Source organism: Vulpes vulpes, chromosome 8 (assembly GCF_048418805.1).
Source record: "Vulpes vulpes isolate BD-2025 chromosome 8, VulVul3, whole genome shotgun sequence".
NCBI lineage: Eukaryota > Metazoa > Chordata > Mammalia > Carnivora > Canidae > Vulpes > Vulpes vulpes.
Window position 1 is genome coordinate 36,428,239 of NC_132787.1, and position 20,816 is coordinate 36,449,054.

The following is a 20,816-nucleotide window of genomic DNA, read 5'->3' on the forward strand; positions in this document are numbered from 1 at the left end:
TTACTTGTGTGCTACTTTAAGGAAGCTAATTAACAGTTCTAAAATGTTCACATGTGTATTCTAGAAAAGACTTATTATTAGCTTACTTTTATCTGAAAGACTAAAAGTTTATTTTCTCTCCAGTTATAAAATACCTGTCATAATGCTGTACTGCATATTTAAAAGTTGGTGAGAGTAGATCCTTTAAAGTCCTCATCATAAGAAAAAAAACTCTAATTATGTATAATGATGCATGCTACCTAAACTTACTATAGTGATAATTTCCCAATGTCTATAAATATTAAATCATTGTGTTGTACATCTAAAGCTTAGAGTATATGCCAAATAGCTCAATAAAAAATTTATTTTCTCTAGTAAAAATCTACAAAATAATAACTGCTCCGCTCATTTTCTGATTTCATTAGAAACTTTAAAAATCAAAAACTTTAAAAATCACGGATGCTCCTAGAGGCCTGCTGTGCTTCTGGGAACTGGGGCAGTGATATCTGACTGAATCAATTTGAATTTAAAAGTCTAGATGAGGGCAGCCTAGGTGGCTCAGCGGTTTAGCGCCTGCCTTTGGCCTAGGGCGTGATCCTGGAGTCCGGGGATCAAGTCCCACATCAGGCTCCCTGCATGGAGCCTGCTTCTCCCTCTGCCTGTGCCTGTGCCTCTTTCTCTCTCATAAATAAATAAAATCTTTCAATAAATTAGTAAATAAATCAATCAATTACAATTCTGAAATTTAATCTTAACTTCAGGGACTTAAAAAAAATCCCAATTTCTTCTATTCAGCCTCACCAAATTCTTTTTTATTTTTTATTTTTCTCACCAAATTCTAAAATAGATAATCACAATGTTGATACTCTGATTAAAATGTCTTAAGGCAGTTGTTGATGCAAAGAAAATGAAACTGTTTACCCTGGCAGATACAGATAAAGAGAATGCAAATGAAAAGGGGGAGACAAAAAGTGTGTGGGGGAGAGACACACACAGTAAAAATGGAAGGCAGAGGTGAAAAATGGCAACACTGGAAAAGTTAATTTCTGAGGTAATGAACTGAGAGGCATACAAAGAGACCAAGGTGAGGAAGAGATACAAAGACAGGGAGACAAAAACACAACTAAAGAAAATGGAAGAAAGTGAGCAGAGACAGATAAGCAACAAAGAGAAGTGAACAGAATGGAACTGATGGGCAGACACAATGACAAGAAAAAGGACTAGGTAAGAGACAGTTGAAGAAAAAAAAATCATTTTCACCCCCTAAGTTTTCCCAATTACCTATTTTTTTGTTGCTATCCCCCCAGTACTGCCAATGAAACGGACACAGACTTTTATTTCTTCCAAATAGTTAGACAATGTATATTTCATTTATCTTGCAGATTTTTAAAAATCAGATTTACTATGAGAAGCATAATTTTTGTCATCATTGAGATTCACATATTGGATGTTACAGAATAGCTTGTGTGTGGGGGGGATTCTTTTACAATGTATACACCTATCAAATCATATTGTACACTTTAAATGTCTTATAATTGTAAATTGTATCTCAATAAAGCTGGAAAAAGGTTCATATATATCAACATACTGGGGAAAGATCCCTAATTTTACATATTGATTTTTTTTTTTCCAAATTAAAAAACGATAGTACCCTAGTTAGGCTAAATTCATCCTAATGCAAGAACTTACAGAACCATTTGTGATTTCATATCACAATGGCCTATAACACCACTATCAGACTGATCACAGACTCTTAGTTGAAAATAACTTACCATTTAGTCAAAATCCAAAAATTTTAGTCCTGTTTCCACTTTATGCCCCCTTTGCTTGACTTGATATGTTATGCTCTATCTCTTCTCCTATGTAGATCCTTTCAGTAGCCATCAATCTGAAGAATTCCTTCTTCTGCTGCCACCTACCAGTTTATCTCTCTGCTGCAGCAGAAGGGTATATAGAAAAAGTTCTTGCTTATTATTCAGATAAAATGGAAAAATTCCTAAAACATTTCATACTTTCACATGTGTATGAGCTTTCTCACTGATTTTCCAAGACCTCCCCGCCAAAGTCAAAACAACAAAAATCCCAATCACAGAAAACCAAACAATGTATGATCAATATTCATGCTAAGCTGGCAATTTCCTATTTTAAACTGGAAAGATTTAGACACTCAGCAGTTGCCATCGCAGGGAGCCATTTCTTTTGTTACACTTTCCTTTTTCACCTATCCCTACAATCTTATAAGTGTGCAACTTAAAATTTTAATGAGGTAGTCCACAACTCCTGCAAATTTTAAGTTCAGAGACTATTAAAGAATTGTGGAAGATGCAGCAATAAAGGAGTTTTTAAAAGTAAATCTAGAAACTAAAGGTGTTAGGTGCTTTACCTGCATGAGTTTTCAATGTTCTGGACTGCTTATTGCCCAATGGCTCTGAATACATTAAAACACGAACACATACGCCACCTACATTTAAAATAGGGTAGCATTTGTATGCCCATATAAGCATTGGGTATATCTTTTGCAAGAGTAATAAAGTCATTAAGTCCTTTTAAAAGGACTGATCACAAATGCACATTTCCTCAAACTATATACATACACAAAAAAATTAGGGTGAAAAGGGGAGACAGAGGCACAAATGTAATAGCAGTTGTAGAACTGGAAACTAACATAAATGTTTTCTGTTTGTTAAATTCCTGAGATTCATTTCTATTCCCATTCTCTTTGTCATTGATGGTCTAAGTTTCAAGTTTATTCCATAGTAGTTACTAAAGAACAGTATCCAATAATGAACTACTAACGATAGTAATGGCTTGTTTTTGCTCCACCCTCCCATTAACTTTACCCCAAAATACGTATTTTGCCAACATAAAAAATAAAACAAACACTGACATAAGCACCAAAGGCTAGTCAACAGTGGCACTGCAGTGACATTGTTTCTACTTTCTCATTCCTTCCCCCGATCTCAAACCCCACCCTTTGACCTCTGTATATGGGATGAGCCTGAGCAGGAGAGTTGGTGATGTCAGGACTGCGCCGTTCCCACGGATGCTTCTAGAGGCCTGCTGTGCTTCTGGGAACTGGGGCACAGTGATGTCTGTCTGACTGAAACCTAAAACAACAACAATTCACCCCACCCCTCATGTTCCCAAACCCAACAATTGCAGCCAGGTATATATGCTATATAAGGCCCAGCTAGTAAGTTTGAATATGGTGAAATCTGAAAGCAAGGTCATTCTTAACAAGTCAGTAATCTTCATGGGGACAGCAGAATGGAGACTGTTAAATCCTCCATGTCCCATGCAATCGCACAGTCCACACATGCTAATGCTGGCCACTCTTAGCAAGAGGACAAGTTTCTCTGGTTCAAGCCTTTTTTAGTATAAGTTATAAATTCCTGCAGGAGGCAGTTGGGATTCCTCTGTTAGTAAATTTTAGCTCAACACATAAATATTTTTGTCTTAAGATGTTTAGGGGAAAGACTGGCCCCATCTTAAACAAGTGAACTGAAGCACAAAAAAGGTTAAAGAATTATGTTATGCCTTCAGCTATAAAATGCATTACAAACAAGGATATCTTATTAGCTAACTAGTGAACTTTAAGCCACTTCGGAGAGGACATCTAAAGCCAATGAATAAAATTATGCAGAAGTATATCTTGAAGTGGTCCTGACCACTGTCACTAAAATTCTACCTAGCAGAAAAAGGATATCTTCCCATTGATAACTCATATTAGAACTAAAACTTTAGGAAAGACAGAAGAGAGGAGGAAAGGGCAGGTGGACTAGGGTAGACAGAGCAGAGGATACTACATTAACTAACTAATGGAAAGGCTATTACAACGGACAAGTTGTATTCCTCATTCCTGCCACTGACTTTGTTTCATATTTTATAGCCTTGGTTAACGTGCTTACTGATTTGTGCTTCAGAAATGCCCTCCAATCTGTTCAAACCTGTAATTTTTTAATGCTTAAACCATTATGATAACCTCGTACTTTTCTGTTAGATCTAGTATCTTAGAAATGCTAAAATGATTAGTTCTGAAATCATACTGTTCCTAAAATAACTGAAATGCTTTCTATTATCTTTGTCTCATCATTCCTTATAATTTATGTCAAGGAGAAGCACTAAGATCAACTCAACACTACGGTGAGTTTTTACCATATATATCCTAGAACCTAATTTTACCTTTTCAAAACTCTAGTTTTCCATACCTGTCAACTCCTAATTGATGTCTTTATACTGTGAGCTCACTGTGTATTCGGAACACCAACCCCTGAAAAAGCTTAAGCCAGAGTAGCACAATGGAAGAAACAAACAAACCCAAAACGAAAACAAAGCCAAAAAAAGTCACACTCTGAAATACTTAATTATAGACATATATGCAAGGAATGGAGTTATCTAAATGGCTAAAGTAAATCCCCAAAGAAAGTCCTGAGTTCATCCCAACCAATTCAAACTTTAACCCCAAAAGTTCTTCTTTAATCAAATTATTTGTTAGATTTACTTATGCGTTATTTTTTAAACAAGAGTTTTTACAAACCCATGGTTGCCTTTAAAGTACATAAAGAAAGAAAATTTTTAAAAAAGAAAAGTTAGCCTTGCGATGCAAAGAAAGGAGAGTCAAATTACCTGCAAGCAGGCTGGGGCTGTGCCTGAATCCAAACCGCTGCATTTACCATTCATTATACAGCTGCATTATTGGGGGAAGGGGAGTTTAGAAGGGCACTGACCCCGAAAGTTCTCAATACTTCTCACTCATCATCAGGAAGGGGGAAGAAGGAAAGTTTTTTCTCTGGGTATTTTTTTGTTTGTTTGTTTTTGTTTTTTTGGCTCCTGAAAAGGCTGGCAAAGAACAGTAACAGTGCAAGCAGTTAGAATATTTCTTTAAAAACAATTGTAAAAAATGCAAAACATTAAGGAATTTAAAACACCAAACTTTCGTTAATATAGAAGAATTTTCACTAGAGTTAGGCAGCCACCCCAAAACAGCATGGCAAAAGGGCACTGATATAAAGGAAATAAAATACCACACGAAAATCCAAAACAAAACTAAAAACATTTCAAATTAAACCTGGAAGACTAGAAGATTCCAACAGCAGATTTCTGTCCACTACTGAAACATTCCAAAATCCAAGCTTCAAAGGCGCCTAAATGTATCTTAAATGAAACTTTGTTTTTTTTTTTTTTTTAAGAAAAAAAAAAAGAAAGAAAGAAAGAAAGCAGTGAACCTGGTTATAAATCCTGCAATATATTACATTAAAGAATATCCTAGTATAACAAAAACAAATTTTGAAATGAAATTAAACAAACAAACAAACAAATAAAAACAGTAGCAGCAGAGGTTACCTGTCTGAGCACCTACATTTTCTTAGGAGGGGATCGTGTCTCACCAGCCATATAGCCCATAAACCTTCTCAAAAAGAGTGAGCCAGGAGAAAAATGTAACACAAGATTTGATTTCACAATGTCTCTAAGCTCCCCAGACCCCAAACTGAGGATTCACTGAATGAAGAGAATTTGTTTTCCATTGTTTTCTTCTTGAGAAAAAGATGATTTTGAAAGTCAATTCTCTCAATGCCTTCGATACCTTCTCAAAAGTCTGATAAAGTGCTTGATGAAATCAAGTCTCTTGGTGGTTTTTTTCTAATGTTCCAGCATATTTTCTTATTGATAGCATGTACAGAAAGATTTCAAAGTTCAGTGGAGCAAAAGCCAGCAGAAATGACCAATCAATTATTAGGCACCAAAAAAAGAAAAAAACTATTAAAAATTTTAAATTGAATAGTGTGTGTGTGCGTGTGTGTGTGTGTGTGTAGTCCAATTTTCATCATAGGTAACATAAAAACAATAGCAGAAAGAATTACTTTTAAAATACAATTAAGAATTACAATTTTAACAATATACAATTTTACAATAATTCAGATTTGGGCATGATAGAAATTATACATATTTAATAAATACATTTTTACCTCTCATAATAGCAATGAAGATTATACAAAAATTATTCAACAATATGAAAATATATTTAACTTTCACTTAAATATCTGGGGTGTTTCATTTGGGTTCTTCCAGAATGATTTGTTCATATTCTTTACCTTAATTTTTGAGGGAGTTCAAGAAGATATTCATGTTTTAAACCCTAAGATGACCATTCCTACCCTTCTCATTCTAACATGTGAGTGCAAATCCAGAAATAGGTTCGTAAAGCTATGTTTTAATATAGTGTGAATGCCCAAAAGATTGATCAGTAGTGAATAAAACTAAAGGTGAAATAGTCTCCAATAATTCTTATATTTGGTTAGTTTGATAAAATGTTTTTAAAGGCTATCTACATTTTTCCTGACACCTTATCCCACCCAACAGAAACCCTGAGTTTTTCATCAAAGTAGTGTATGTGTTCTATTTGTTTTAAAAATTGGTAAATCTATATGCATGTATTATGCAAGTAATGTATCATTATGCGACAACCAGATGGTTTCTACACAAACATATGAATTATGACTTAATTAAGCACTTCTTTCTCCCTCATTTATTTCTCTATCCCAAATATTATGCATCCTCCTATGATCATTCAGTGAAAGAAGTACCAAGTGTTTCTTTCTGTTAATGAGTCAGAGGTACTTTCATATATGTATATATATATACACATACATATGTGTGTATATATATATACACACACACAGTAAGGCCCACAATAACCCTATGCAAGTCAAATTCTTTAAATGAGATTAGAATATCTTAAAATAAATTAGAAAATCCTCTTATCATCTTTTTCTGAGGTGAAATGAGACACTGCACAGATTAGAGGTACTATTCTATTTGCCAGCAATCAACCTTTCACTCAATTTTAATATTATTTAATTCTATGGAAAAAAACAAATTTTATTACATTCCTTTTTAAAACGGGGGAAAACTGTACAAGCATGATCAAACCTCTGTTAGAGCTGGTTAATACTGCTCTTTTATTATTGCCTTGAAGTCTCTCTAGTAGTGTCCAAGAAATTATGTTTAAGGTCCATCTGAAGGAAAAAAGCACTGGAGAGGCAAGAAAGGACTCGGGTAAAAGCTTCAGAGGATTGTAGTGAGATGGAACTTGCTGTTTAAAAAAATTACGTTGAGCTCTGGAGCATCTCCATTTCTTAACACACCTTCTAAACCATTATTCAAATAGATTTACCCATGTTCTAAAGGCTCGTGTTATATGCCATTCTGGGGCTTTTATAACTTCAGAAATTAAAGGAATATAAAGAGTGGACAGTATTGAAGGCTTCAGAGTTGGGCTATAAGAGACTTAACACTGCAAAATAAGTCCCCAAACAAAAACATCCAGTCCACCCCCCTAAAACCTACGTGTAATAGAAAATGCACAGCCAGAAGCAGAGAAAAGCATGTAGCCTTGAATAAATCATACACTGAACAGTCTAGAACCAAAGAAAAAAACCAAACAACATACATATACATAAAAAACCCTAAGAAGCATCTATTCTATGTCTTTAGTGAGTACGTCTACCCCAGTGTAGTTATTAAAACAAGTTATTTGTTATTTAAAGTAAAACTGTTTCCCCATCATGCTCCATTTTCTAGAATCTATCCTTTTTGATCGGTTGGTGTAAACAAAAAGCAAAACACATACACATGCATGCGTGCACACACACACATATATACTCCTTCCTAAAATGTGAAAAATGCAAATATATAACGCTGGTATTATAAATCACTTCAATTTTATGCTTAAGAACTTATAGGCCCTTGATCTGCTCCCCAAAAATATTTTTCCGTGTCCTTATACTTTAAATGCCCCACCACCAAAAGAAAAAAGGAAAAAGGAAAAGGCTTTAAATGCACATGTTTCAAGTCAGTGTCTTGTTAACAAAAAAGGTAGCACTTTCTTCACTTTGGCCATTGTTAAAGATGCAGGCATAGTTCAGGGAATGTTAGACTAGCATGTATTAAAAAAAATTTGCAACATTAACAGAGCATATATCTTTCAAAAAAGATTAAAACACTAACAAATACAAGTCAATGCACATATTTTAAACTAGTGTAATTTTATCTACATTGGAGTAAATGTCATTTTGTGTACCAGACATTGCAATACTGTTCATTTCCCCATCATGCAAAAATGCCAGTTTTGTCATTAAAAGACCTTTATTGGGTCATATTAATGTTGCCCTCCCACCCAAATTAAGGGAAAACCAAAAACCAAAAATCATAAATCCCAGTAAAAGAGCTCAAGATTTCATAAACTATGAACATAAAGTTGCTAGTTAATATGGTAAAGTCAGAATTTTCAGATTTGCATGTAAAAATTTCTGTAATTTAGGTAGATGTTTTCCTCACTCGTTACATCTTTGCAACACAATGTGAGTTATGCTAAAATTTGTAGGAACTGTACAAAAGCAAAAGCAAGGGACCATGAAAAAAACTGTGTTTTTCATGGCCTGAGAGCTACATATTTTTGATTAATTTAAAAGGGTAACTATACGGGGGGAAAAGGTTAACTATAAGAGCCTGACGTTTTTTTGAATCTCACCTCTTCTGCCTTTCTATCTGTAGTATCTGTAAATGAAAGTCAGTAACAGTAGAGGTCTAGTCTATTTCCCCTTTCTTCTCTCCTAACTAATCCTAATCAATTTTCTCTCATCTTCCTGAGTACCTTCCATGAACAGCATTGCAAGTTGGTTAAAAAAAAAAAGAAAGAAAGAAAAAAAAAAAGAAGAAAAAGAAAGTGAGTTTTACAAGGGTTTTGTTGGTTAATTATTTACCGGTGGAGTCACTCCACCAGGAGTTTGATTTCATTGGCTATCAGCTGGTTCATGTTGAATACGCCCCCTGGGAGCTTGGTGAGTAGCTCTCGCTCCGTGCTTTCAGGGTCGCTGTCAACAGAGCTGGAACTTGCGCTCATGTTGTCGACAGCAGTGCTGGCTGGGGGACCCAGCTCCGGCTCACTAGTCTCACTGGCCGTGGACACCACGGAGAGCAGGGACATACGCCGGGTGAGCCGGCCAGAGGGCAGGAGGGAGGCGGCATAGTCCGCTATGATACCAGCTACATCTAGATTACAAGCCTTATCAAAGGCGATGAAACCTACATTTGCATTGGCCTCGCAGACACAGAAGGAGCCGTCATCTTTCATCAATAGGTCAATGCCACACACATCCATTCCTAGGATATTAGACACCTGGATAGCTAGCTGCTTTCCTTGTTCACTCAACGAGCACATCATCCCCACACCACCTGGCAAAAAAGAAACAAGATAAGTTACCAAAATGATAAATTTCTGAAGTAAAACTAAAGCTTGCCTCTAACATTAACTCTTAAATCAGTAATGATAACAAAGATGCCATTCTGGTGTAAAATTGTGGCTTTTGAAGTCTAAGTTTTCTTCATTAGAGAATCCTTGTCCAATTCAAAGAAATAACTTAGTACTTTTTCAAAATGCTATTTTTTTCTGAACATGGCATTAAAGTTTCATAGAAACCTATCTTACTTGCAATAATATGGATCGAGGGGAAGTTATCCTGAAGAGTTCATAGTTTTATAAAGGCAGGAGAGTAGAAAAGAGTATCAGGGAAAACTGTTACCTTTCCAAATAATAGGAAGAAATATGTCTGATTTGAGCATAGGAAAAGGGGTTAGCCATTAATGGAATGTTAAAACATGAATGAGCATGCAGATTGACAGGAGTTTGGGAACAGGGGTGGAAATGGAATTAACGGTACCTTACAAACCACCAAAAATTAGAAAAAAGAAAAAAAGAGGAAGAAACAATTTAAATAATACACACAAGATAAAACTGAAGGAATAAAATGAATTGTATTGGCAATTACACTAAAAACAAACTCAAATTTCCCATGGAAAAGGTGGAAACTGATCAGATTGGTATGAATGACAAAGTTTATCTATATGCTGTACTAAATGGAAAAAACTTTTGAAAACTAAAGGAATGGGCAAAGAGATAAGGGACGAAGTCAAAAATAAACTTCACTTTATAGCCTTATATCTCTTGAATTAGTATATATTCATATACACATTTTTTCTTTTATCAAATATTGACAGTAATCAATCATGTGTTGGCCCAAAACAAACAAAACATTATTTTTTTTTTTTTTTTTGACAAAGAAAGAGCTTGTACGCGGGAGCTGGGACAGACTGAGGAGACAAAGAATCCCAAGCAGGCTCCACAATCAGTTCACTGTGGGACCTCACAACCCTGAGATCATGACCCAAGCTGAAATCAAGAGTTAGACACGCAAGCCAACCAGGCTGAGGTGCCCCAACAAACTGTAAAACACTTTTCATAGGCAACATTCTCTGACAATAACCCAAGAATTTCAGAAATTTTTTTAAAAAAGTTTTATTTATTCATGAGAGAGAGAGAGAGAGAGAGAGAGAGAGAGAGGCAGAGACACAGGCAGAGGGAGAAACAGGCTCCATGCAGGGAGCCCGACGTGGGACTCGATCCAGGGTCTCCAGGATCATGCCCTGAGCTGAAGGCGGCGCTAAACCACTGAGCCACCCGGGCTGCCCCAAGAATTTCAGAAATTATAAATTAATGATTTAAGTAACCAAAAGATTATTAAGGACTCAAATTGCAACACTAATCCCCTAAAGGAAAATGAAACCCACCTGTAAAAACACTTCATACCAAAACTTTTACTTTGAAATAAGAAATTAAGTATTCTTAGAAAAAGGAACTGAGAAGAAAGATTTAATAAAGACAAAAAGTTGAATGACTAGAATAGAAAAAATAGGACAAAAGAAATCCAAATGCTACTTTGACAAGATTATGAATGATGTCAAAGACAGAACTGCAGACAAAGCAGAGGTTCAAACAAGCGTAAGCAATTATCTCAAACTGGTATCAAAACCTGAAACAAATGGTTGATTTCTAAGCAAATGAGAGATTATCAACATTGATCCAAGAAGCAGCAAACTTAAAGAGGCCAACTGTTATTACAGAAGAGACTGGAAAGGTGATAAAAGAAGTTACTTCTACAAAAAGAATCAGGACCAAATGGGTTCAAAGAGGAGTTTTGTTTAGCTATCCTTTATTCCAATGTTACTTTACCTATAAAATGCCCTAGGAAAAGAATAAAAATTCCCCCAATACATTCAAAGAACGAATGTTATATAGCTTTGATATAAAAAATGATCACGATGCTTTTAAAACACTATGGGCCAATCTTTAATTATTAAAATAGATGTAAATATTTACATGAAATACTAAAGGAATTCCAGTCAAAAATATGCTATTACCATTTAAAGAAGGTTTATTCTACAATTGCAAGGGTAGTTCAAAAACTGTTTTAAATCTAAAATTTATCAACATAATGCAATACATAAAGAAATTAAAGGTGGAAAAACACACTAATGATCTTATCAATATAAGGACGCCAAAAGCACTAGATAGAATTCATTCCTACTAAAAAAAAAAAAACTCTAGTAAAGGTACTTAAATATCCGAAATAGCAAATCATTAAATCCATTTAATTGCTAATTTTTTTATTTTTTAAATATTTCATTCAAATTCAATTTGGCAACATATAGTATGACATATATAACACCAAGTGCTCATCCCATCATCCCACGGGCCTTCCTTAGTGCCCGTCACCCAGTTACCCCATCTCCACCCTCCTCCCCTTCTGCAATCCTTTGTTTCCCAGTTAGGAGTCTCATGGTTTGTCTTCCTCTCTAATTTATCCACACTTAGTCTCCTCCCTTTCCTTTATAATCCTTTTCACTATTTCTTATATTCCACATATGAGTGAAACCACATGATAACTGTCTTTCCCTGATTGACTTATTGCACTCAGCATCCCTCCAGTTCTATCCATATTGAAGTAATGGTAAGTATTCATCCTTTCTGATGGCTGAGTAATATTCCACTGTAAAAATAGGGAACATTTCACGAATTTGCATGACAACCTTGTGCAGGGGCCATGCTAATCTTCTCTGTATTGTTTATATGCTACCAAAGTGAGCTTTAATTTTCATTAAAGCAATTTCAATGAAAATCAGAAACTTAGATACTTGCAATCATTACATAACACTGTACTGGAGATTTTAAAGCAGTGATTCTCAACTGGTAAGAATTTAGAAACTGAACAGAGGCATTCTGGGCTGTTTAACTGAGGATAGCTGCTCTATAGGTAGCATTTATTGGTTATTATAGGTCAGAAATGTTGAACAAAAATGACAAACTACCTAACTGAAAAGAGGACAAATATAATAAAAGTAATTCATATATAAGTACACATAAATTATCAACAAGCCAGGAAAAGATACTCCCATCATTAACAGAGAAATAAACTGAAAGAAACAGTGAGATAGCATTTAACTCCCGTTAGATTGGCAAAAACCTGAGAAAGAAAAAAGTAACACTACTGCTTGTGGGCTGGGAGGAAAAAAGGGTATTTTAATATGTCAGAAGTAGAAATACACATATAGTTTTCTGGGAAATTAACTTGCCCACATCTATAAAAATTAAAAGTAAATACATTTTGATCCAGCAATAGTCATAAAGCACTTACTACAGTACCAGTGCTAAAGAGATGGTAGTTGCCATTACTGTAAATATTGAATATAAGAAAATTCCTATTTTCAGAGGTCTTTTTTTAGGCCTCTGAACAACCTGCTGCCAGAGTGGGAGGGATGGTTATAAAAGGTGAAGGGGGTGATTAAGAGGTACAGACTTCCAGTAATGTCATGGGGGCACCTGGGAGGTATAGTTGTTTATCAAGACAGAAGTACTGAAAGCACTTTTAAGGGAAAGAGAAACAAGTTCAGAACTTGGGGAGGAAAAGGAGAAATAACCACGGTGGGGGGGTTAACAGAGAACTTAATTCAATTGATAACTTATTTCTCAAGCTGGTTAATGGGTACATACTTTCCTAGGAAAAGCCTCAGTTACTTCAAAATTTTAAAAGTATCACTTCTTTATGTAAAATTAACTTACCTTTTTAATTTCTTTTGCTTAAAGTATAAAAAGTAATTGTTAATTAAATCTCACAGTAGAAACGTAAGAAAGTAAAAGTGTCCCAGAAGGGGATCCCTGAGTGGCTCAGTGGTTTAGCGCCGCCTTCAGCCCAGGGCATGATCCTGGAGTCCCAGGATCAAGTCCCACATCAGGCTCTCCGCATGGAGCCTGCTTCTCCCTCTGCCTGTGTCACTGCCTCTTTCTCTCTCTGTCTCTCATGAATAAATAAATAAAATCTTAAAAGAAAAAAAAAAGTGTCCCAAAAATGAAAAGATGCCATGCAGCTCTGTAGCAGCAAATAAGCATATTATGATGGGATGAAAAATGGAAAATGGGATATGAAGAACTAATGCCAGGAGGCAGAAATCATTTTTTTTTTTTGCTTTCTTTTTTCAGAAATCATTTTTTTAAGAGTAGAAAAGAGGCTATTTACCACTGTTAGCTTTCAAATCCCCTGTGCTCCTATTCTATGCCCCTATACTGAATTTCAAATTTATCAATATATATGTGCATATACACACACACACAAATATATACAAATATACATATATATATTTTTAAGATTTTATTTATTCATTCATGAGATACACAGGGAGAGGCAGAGACACATGCAGAGGGAGAAGTGGGCTACCTGCAGAGAGCCTGATGCGGGACTCATTCCCAGTTCCACAGGATCACGACCTGAGCCAAGGCAGATGCTCAACCACTGAGGCACCCAGGCACCCCCCAGTATATTTTTTTATAGTTTACTGCATAAATTTATATTCCCAGCAAACTATTATAGATTTTTGCATATATTTATATTTTATATAAATAGAATCATACAACATGTACTCTCTTCAGTGACTTTAATTTTTTCTCAACATTATGTTTCTGAGATTTACCCCTGTGTTTGTATTTCTTAGAGGTAACAGGGGCAAATAATGCAGGGCCTGTTAGTCTACTGTAAGACTATAGACTAGTGTACTTGAATGAAACAGGGAACCACTGTAGGATTTTAAACAAAGCTTGACTTGATTGCACTTGTATATTAAAAAGATCACATCACTGCTGTGTTAGGAAGACACTGTAGGAGACTAAGTAAGGATGGAAGCAAGATGACCAATCAGGGGATACAACAAGTAATCCAAATAAGGTAAGACAATGTTACTGGCAGAGATAATGAGAAACTGTCAGATTTGGATACATTTAGAGAGCAGAAATATCAAGAAATTGAAATCTGACAGTTTTGATACGTGGTATAAGATTCAGATGACTCAGGCAGCCCCAGTGGCGCAGCGGTTTAGCGCCGCCCTGCAGCCCGGGACGTGATCCTGAAGACCCGGGATCGAGTCCTATGTCAGGACCCCTGCATGGAGCCCACTTCTCCCTCTACCTCTCTCTCTCTCTGTGTCTCTATGAATAAATAAATAAAATCTTAAAAAAAAAAAAGATTTAGATGACTCTACACGAGTCTCAACAAGAGACTCAACAAGAGTTGCCATTAAATGATAAGGAGAATATGAGGTGAAACACACTAAGAGGGGGAATTAGATTGGAAGTCCAGTTTTGGAGAGGATTAAAATATGTTAGACAACTACTTGGACATACTGAGTGGACAGTTATTTATATGTACTTGGAGTTCAAGGAGAAAGCCTAAAATGGAGATATAAACTTGAAAATAAAAACATAGATAGTATTTAAAGACGCAATCCAGATCACATGACTAAGAAAATGAAATACACAGAAAAGAAAAAACCCAACTAAGTTCTAAGGCACTTTAACAATAAGAGATCTCAAAAAACACACCATTAAAGTAAAATCAATAATCTTGTTTGAACTGATGGGTAAAATAGGTTAGGAAACAGTTTGAATGAATTCCAATTACATACAAAATCAGTATATCACCGAAGATGGAATCTTTAACTCTGGTCAGATATTTCACACAAATGTGAATTGGGTTACAAATTGAGCACAGGTAGAAACAAATTTATGATTCAGAAAAATCCAATTTTATTACCAGAAAAACAATTCAAAACTGTACTTATTATATTCGTTACAAGTCTACTGATATAGTTACGAGTTTTTCAGCCTATTAAGTAAAAAGATCTGTAGTAGTTATATATGAATACTCACTGGACAAGCTATTGTAATACTATATATACTAGAAAGACACCTGCATTGTTTTTACCTAGTGAGCAGTTGCTTTGCATCCTTCCATCTGTTGAACAACGTAACATGGTGCCAACTACACGGCCTCCCACAACAATGACACGCACATCCCGTCCATGAGACTCCTTAACATACTTCTGAAACAGGTATGGAGCTTCGTGGCGAATAAGATGGCTTAGATCAGCCAAATGGTGCTTATCTCGAGCCAAGAAAACAGCTTTGCCTGATATTGAAAAAGAATTTAAAAAATATTAAGTCATCATATTGACAGCAGTTGTATGTATTACCTGCCTCTTCTTGGGTCTCAACCTGCTCTTTGAGAATCCATTACATTTTAACCAAAGTAACAGTTATGGTAATTAGTAAAACAATGCAAAAATGTGTTTAAAGTTAATAATCTCTTACCACTCCCTGAATTCCTACAGTAATCCATAATTTATTTTGTTATATGTCATGAAATAAGTGTCTAAGATTTGTATTCTTCCAGGTAAGCCAACAATGCCAGCCTCATTTACTGGAAAACATTTCCCTCCAAGTAAAAATGTGTCTTACATATTATTATACAATATATATAACACATGCATACAATAAAATAGAAGTATGTTACTACATACCTAGTCTTATTTGAGTTCACTATCAATTACATTGCTGTATTTGTCAATTTTTGTGCCAAAACAAGAGGCTGTTTTTAAAACATGAGTATAAATCCTTTGACATTCTTCCCATCAAGAAAAGGGGGAATCTTGTCCTTTCATTTTGAATCTAGGAGGGTTCAACATAGCAGAAGCTTTTCTGTATGACTTCTGAGGCTAATTCATAAAAGGTCATGCAGCTTCTGTGTTCACTGGAGCCTCTCTGTGGAGCCCTAAGACTTCCTGGCTGCCATATTGGAGACCCAATTATAAACAATACACTCAACAGCCCCAGCTGGACCCCGATCCAACTATCCCCGTGAAGGCATTAAGCTTTATGAAGTACTTGGATTCATGAATATTTTATGCCTTAAGAAATCCTTCCTTACTCTGAAGTCATTTAAGATATCTTTATATACTTTCTTCTACAGCTTCATAGTTTTGCTTTATATATTTAAGTCTTTATGTAAATTGGGACAGAGATGACTGGTGTTAGTGATCTAAGGTCCTTGCATTGTTAAAAAGGAAGATAAAGATACAATTTGAAAGTTGGTCTAAATTAAATATGCATCTTAAATTTTCTATGACAACCACTAAATTAACAGAAATCACTTCTAGCCAAACTGAACTCACAGTAGACTTCTGTATCAAGTACCATGCACCAACAATTTCCTTCTATTTTCCCAAAGTCCTGCTTCGAAAGGTATATATTTCAATTGATAAGGTTACTATCTAGTCAATAACCATGAGAAAATACAAAGAGAATAATAATAGCATTAATCAAATTACTAGAAATGTATTTTGTATAATCACCCTTATTAATTATTAAGAGTAAAGTCAAAATGATATTCCATAGTAGCAATTCATACACACCTCTATGACCTCGTGTATTCTTTACTACCATTGGAAACTCCAGTACTTCTGCTTCATCAATCATTTTAGCAAAATTTTCATGACCACCTGACATGAGCAAAAAAGAAATTAAGAACAGTAACAAAGGTGTTTTGTGTTAAGTTTTATCTATACTAAAGTCAGCAAAACAGAGGAGGTAGAAGGTTATGAACATGATGGCTAAATTTTCCTAAAGAAAGTAATTAAAAATTGAGGGGCACCTGTGTGGCTCAGGCAGTTAAACATCTGAATCTGGGGCAGCCTAGGTGGCTCAGCGGTTTAGCACTGCCTTCAGCCCAGGGCCTGATCCTGGAGACCCAGGATCAAGTCCCACATCGGGCTCCCTGCATGGAGCCTGCTTCTCCCTCTGCCTGTGCCTCTGCCTCTCTCTGTCTCTCATGAATAAATAAATAAAATCTTAAAAATAAAATATAAATATCTGAATCTGGATCTCAGCTAAAGTCTTGATCTCATGATCTCAGCGTTTTGAGCTCAAGCCCCATGCCCAGCATGGAGGCTACTTTAAGAAAAAAAAAAAGCTGGGATCCCTGGGTGGCTCCGTGGTTTGGCACCTGCCTTCGGCCCAGGGCCTGATCCTGTAGTCCCAGGATCGAGTCCCACATCGGGCTTCCTGCATGAAGCCTTCTTCTCCTCTGTGTCTGTGTCTCTGCCTCTGTGTGTGTGTGTGTGTGTGTGCCTCTCACAAATAAAAATCTTAAAAAAAAAAAAAAGCTGAAAGTACAGTCAAATACCATTTTAAAACAAGCCCTTTAGGGCAGCCCCAGTGGCACAGCGGTTTAGCGCCGCCTGCAGCCTGGGGTGTGATCCTGGAGACCCAGGATCGAGTCCCACGTCGGGCTCCCTGCATGGAGCCTGCTTCTCCCTCTGCCTGTGTCTCTGCCTCTCTCTTCGCTCTCTCTGAATGAATGAATAAATAAATCTTTAAAAAATAAATAAATAAATAAATAAATAAATAAATAAATAAATAAATAAAAAAAAACAAGCCCTTTAAAATGGATGAAAGCCATTTTAAACTATAAATATGCTAGCATCTAACTTCAAGAAATTAAGTATCTTTCAGCTAAAAGTTTCCTAATTCTATACAATATTTTCTACTTTTATCCCTTATTCTTCCACTACATAAAAAACAGAAGCATCAAGATCTACTTCAGTGTAGATTTATCTCCCTGTTTAGAAGAATGAATCTGTTTAGAAGACTCATCCAAGGTTGAAAAGATCCTACATGTGTTCTCTCCCTCTCAAACACAAATTAACTTTAATAATCTCCAGTATTCATCAGTTCTTTCTACACTGAGCCACCCAGTATCAATGAGTTTTGTTCTTTACTGTTTTTATTGCCTATGAACAAGTGATACAGTAATAAGATTACAGCAAAAATGAACTATAGTTGTAAAAAATCAGCATAGTGATATAAAAAAAATTAAACCACGAAAAAGTTCTCTAAGTAACTGCAATATGATAGGTTTGCAGTTTAGAGAAATTAAGATGATTCAGTCACCTAATTTTAAACCTTCAACATGGGCAGCCCAGTTGGCTCAGTGGCTTAGTGCCGCCTTCAGCCCAGGGCATGATCCTGGAGACCCGGGATCAAGTCCCACGTTGTGCTCCCTGCATAGAACCTGCTTCTCTCTCTCTCGCTCGCTCTTTCCCTCTGTCTCTGTCTCTCATTAATAAATAAATCTTTAAAATAAATAAATAAAATAAACCTTCAACATTAGAGCATAGGTAACATTTGTTAATTTGGTAACCATTTTCTCTTTCTTTCTTTCTTTTTAAAAAATATTTTATTTATTCATTCATGAGAGACACACAGAGAGAGAGGCAGAGACACAGGCAGAGGGAGAAGCAGGCTCCATGCAGGGAGCCCAATGTGGACTTGATCCCAAGGACTCCAGGATCACACGCTGGGCCAAAGGCAGCGCTAAACTGCTGGGCCACCCAGGCTGCCCCATTTTCTCTTTTCCATTCTCTTGAAATCAGAAGTGGAGACCCATTATATAAGCTAAAATACCCCAAAAGCATCTGACAGAATTCTCAAACTATTCATATAGTCTCTTCTTGTGCAATTGCTAAAAATAGCAATATATCCACACATGCCCTACAGACTTGGAGACTTGGTTCATTTCTTTAAAATATTCAAGTTGGGGTGCCTGGGTGACTCAGTCGGTTAAACATGAGACTCTTGATTTCGGCTCAAGTCATGATCTCAGAGTCATGAGCCTGAGCCCTGAGTTGAGCTCCACACTCAGTGCAGACTTTGCTTGTCCCTTTCTCTCTCTGCTCTTCCCCACGTGTGTGCACCCTTTCTCATAAATCAATCTTTTTTAAAAGAATGCCTCATTAACTCTCCAAGCACACCACTTAACATTTATTTGAATAACTGTCTTTATGGAAAATTGTAATGATCTATAGTAAGCTTGATCTTTTCTAAACAAAGGAACTGGACAGGCAGGAAATATATTAACATAATATTATTTATACCAGTGCTACTCAAAACTGTTGTCCAGTAACCTGTGCCTATCTGTGATTTCTCTGCTACTGATGTGATCAGATAAATATAAGCGTAAGCACTGGAAACTTCTATAGAAATCTGGCACTGCTCAGACATTTTTATCATTCTTTATGAGAGTACTGATCCACAGAGACATAAGCAGAGGGAGAAGCAGGCTCCCCTGCAGGGAGCTTGGTGTGGGACTCCATCCCAGAACCAAGGATCGTGACCTGAACCAAAGACAAACACTCAACCACCGTGCCACCCAGGCACCTCACAGTGGCTGAGCATGTATGTGCCTTCGGCCCAGGGCGTGATCCTGGAGCCCCGGGATCGAGTCCCACATCGGGCTTCCTGCGTGGAGCCTGCCTCTTCTCTGTCTGTGTTTCTGTGTCTCTTTCTGTCTCTCATGAATAAATAAATAAAATCTTAAAAAGTTTTATTGGTTAAGTGTGGTCGATAGCAGCTTTCACAATACAACAACATTACAGAGTCACAAGAGAGAATTTATGGCCCTGAAAGTGCAAAATATTTACTTTTTGGCCCTTTACAAGAAAAGTTTGTTAAATCAACTCTACCAATATCATGGAATTAAATCTTAACACAGGATTCATAGTTCTCGTGCCCAGTTTGTTAAAACTGAAAAGGTTTTTTAAGAGTTTTATGTATTAATTGAACAGAGAGAGACAGTGCACAAGTATGCAGAGCATTCAGAGGGAGACAGAGGCGCAGGCTCCCTGCTGAGCGCAGAGCCAATGCAGGACTCCCAATACAGAACCCCAAAATCATGACCAGGGCCTAAGGCAGATGCCTAACCAACTGAGACACCCAGGAACCCCTATAAATTATTTCTTTCCTTTTTTTTTTTAAGATTTTATTTATTCACAAGAGACACACACAGAGGGAGAGGCAGAGCATAGGCAGCAGAGAGAGAAGCAGGCTCCATGCAAGAAGCCTGATATTGGGACTTGATCCTGGGACTCTAGGACCACGTCCTGGGCAGAAGCCAGACACTCAACCTCTGAGCCACCAAGGCGTCGTGTAAGTTATTTTTTTAAGAAGTATCTTTATATTTACACATTTCTTTTATCACATAACTCAATTTAGTATGGCTTTCAAAACTGTAAGTGCTGTAAAACTTAGACTGTAAATTCTTATTGGTGAACTTACCATAAGAGAAAGTATCTGGCAGAGGAACACCATGGCCAGCCAACTCCTGAAATGTCCAGAACTTATTAACACAGTTCAGGATGGCTTGAGGTCGGTTCATCAACCGGCATCCCATCTTCTCTAAATGGCGCAAAACAGTGATGTCGCTATCACTTTGTACCCAAGGGGTTGGTACTCTCACTACCACCACTTGGGGATAGGCAGTAATTAGTTCTCCATTGATCCGTAGACCTGAAATATATAGGAATTAAGCCAAAACCATTAAAAGGGAATATACCAAAATATACAAAAGCTTGGGTCACAAAACTAAATGTACCATTTTGTTAAGATTTCACCGGAACAAAGAGACATTCCTACTTAAATTATATTCTTTTACAAGAAAAAAAATTTAATGAGAAAAATTTCTGCAGTGGTCAAAAAAACTATGGTATGTGCGTCAATACAATGAAATACCACATAGCCTTTTAAAAAGAATGTCATAGGTGTACCTGGCTGGCTCAGTTGG

At 36.4% G+C, this 20,816-nt stretch overlaps 1 protein-coding gene and 1 non-coding gene across 12 annotated transcripts in view; both read right to left on the reverse strand.

Annotated features, from left to right (window-relative positions):
* Positions 1–20,816, reverse strand: part of RIMKLB (ribosomal modification protein rimK like family member B) — a 67,391-nt gene that overhangs the window by 2,510 nt on the left and 44,065 nt on the right. For 5 of the 11 annotated variants that reach the window (XM_072766066.1, XM_072766067.1, XM_072766064.1 and 2 more), the window contains exons 3-7: positions 20,312–20,542; positions 16,612–16,698; positions 15,126–15,329; positions 4,606–9,213; positions 1,752–1,913 (exon numbers count right to left, since the gene is read on the reverse strand). In XM_072766066.1, the coding sequence (XP_072622167.1) occupies positions 8,750–9,213; positions 15,126–15,329; positions 16,612–16,698; positions 20,312–20,542 (986 nt within the window). In that variant the 3' untranslated portion in view covers positions 1,752–1,913; positions 4,606–8,749. Of the gene's footprint in view, positions 1–1,751; positions 9,214–15,125; positions 15,330–16,611; positions 16,699–20,311; positions 20,543–20,816 lie in introns of all 11 variants that reach the window. The other 6 variants (XM_072766069.1, XM_072766070.1, XM_072766068.1 and 3 more) reach the window with 6 other exon arrangements.
* Positions 11,869–11,972, reverse strand: LOC112917621 (U6 spliceosomal RNA). The gene has a single exon (XR_003234487.1). It is a non-coding gene; the product is annotated as a U6 spliceosomal RNA (small nuclear RNA).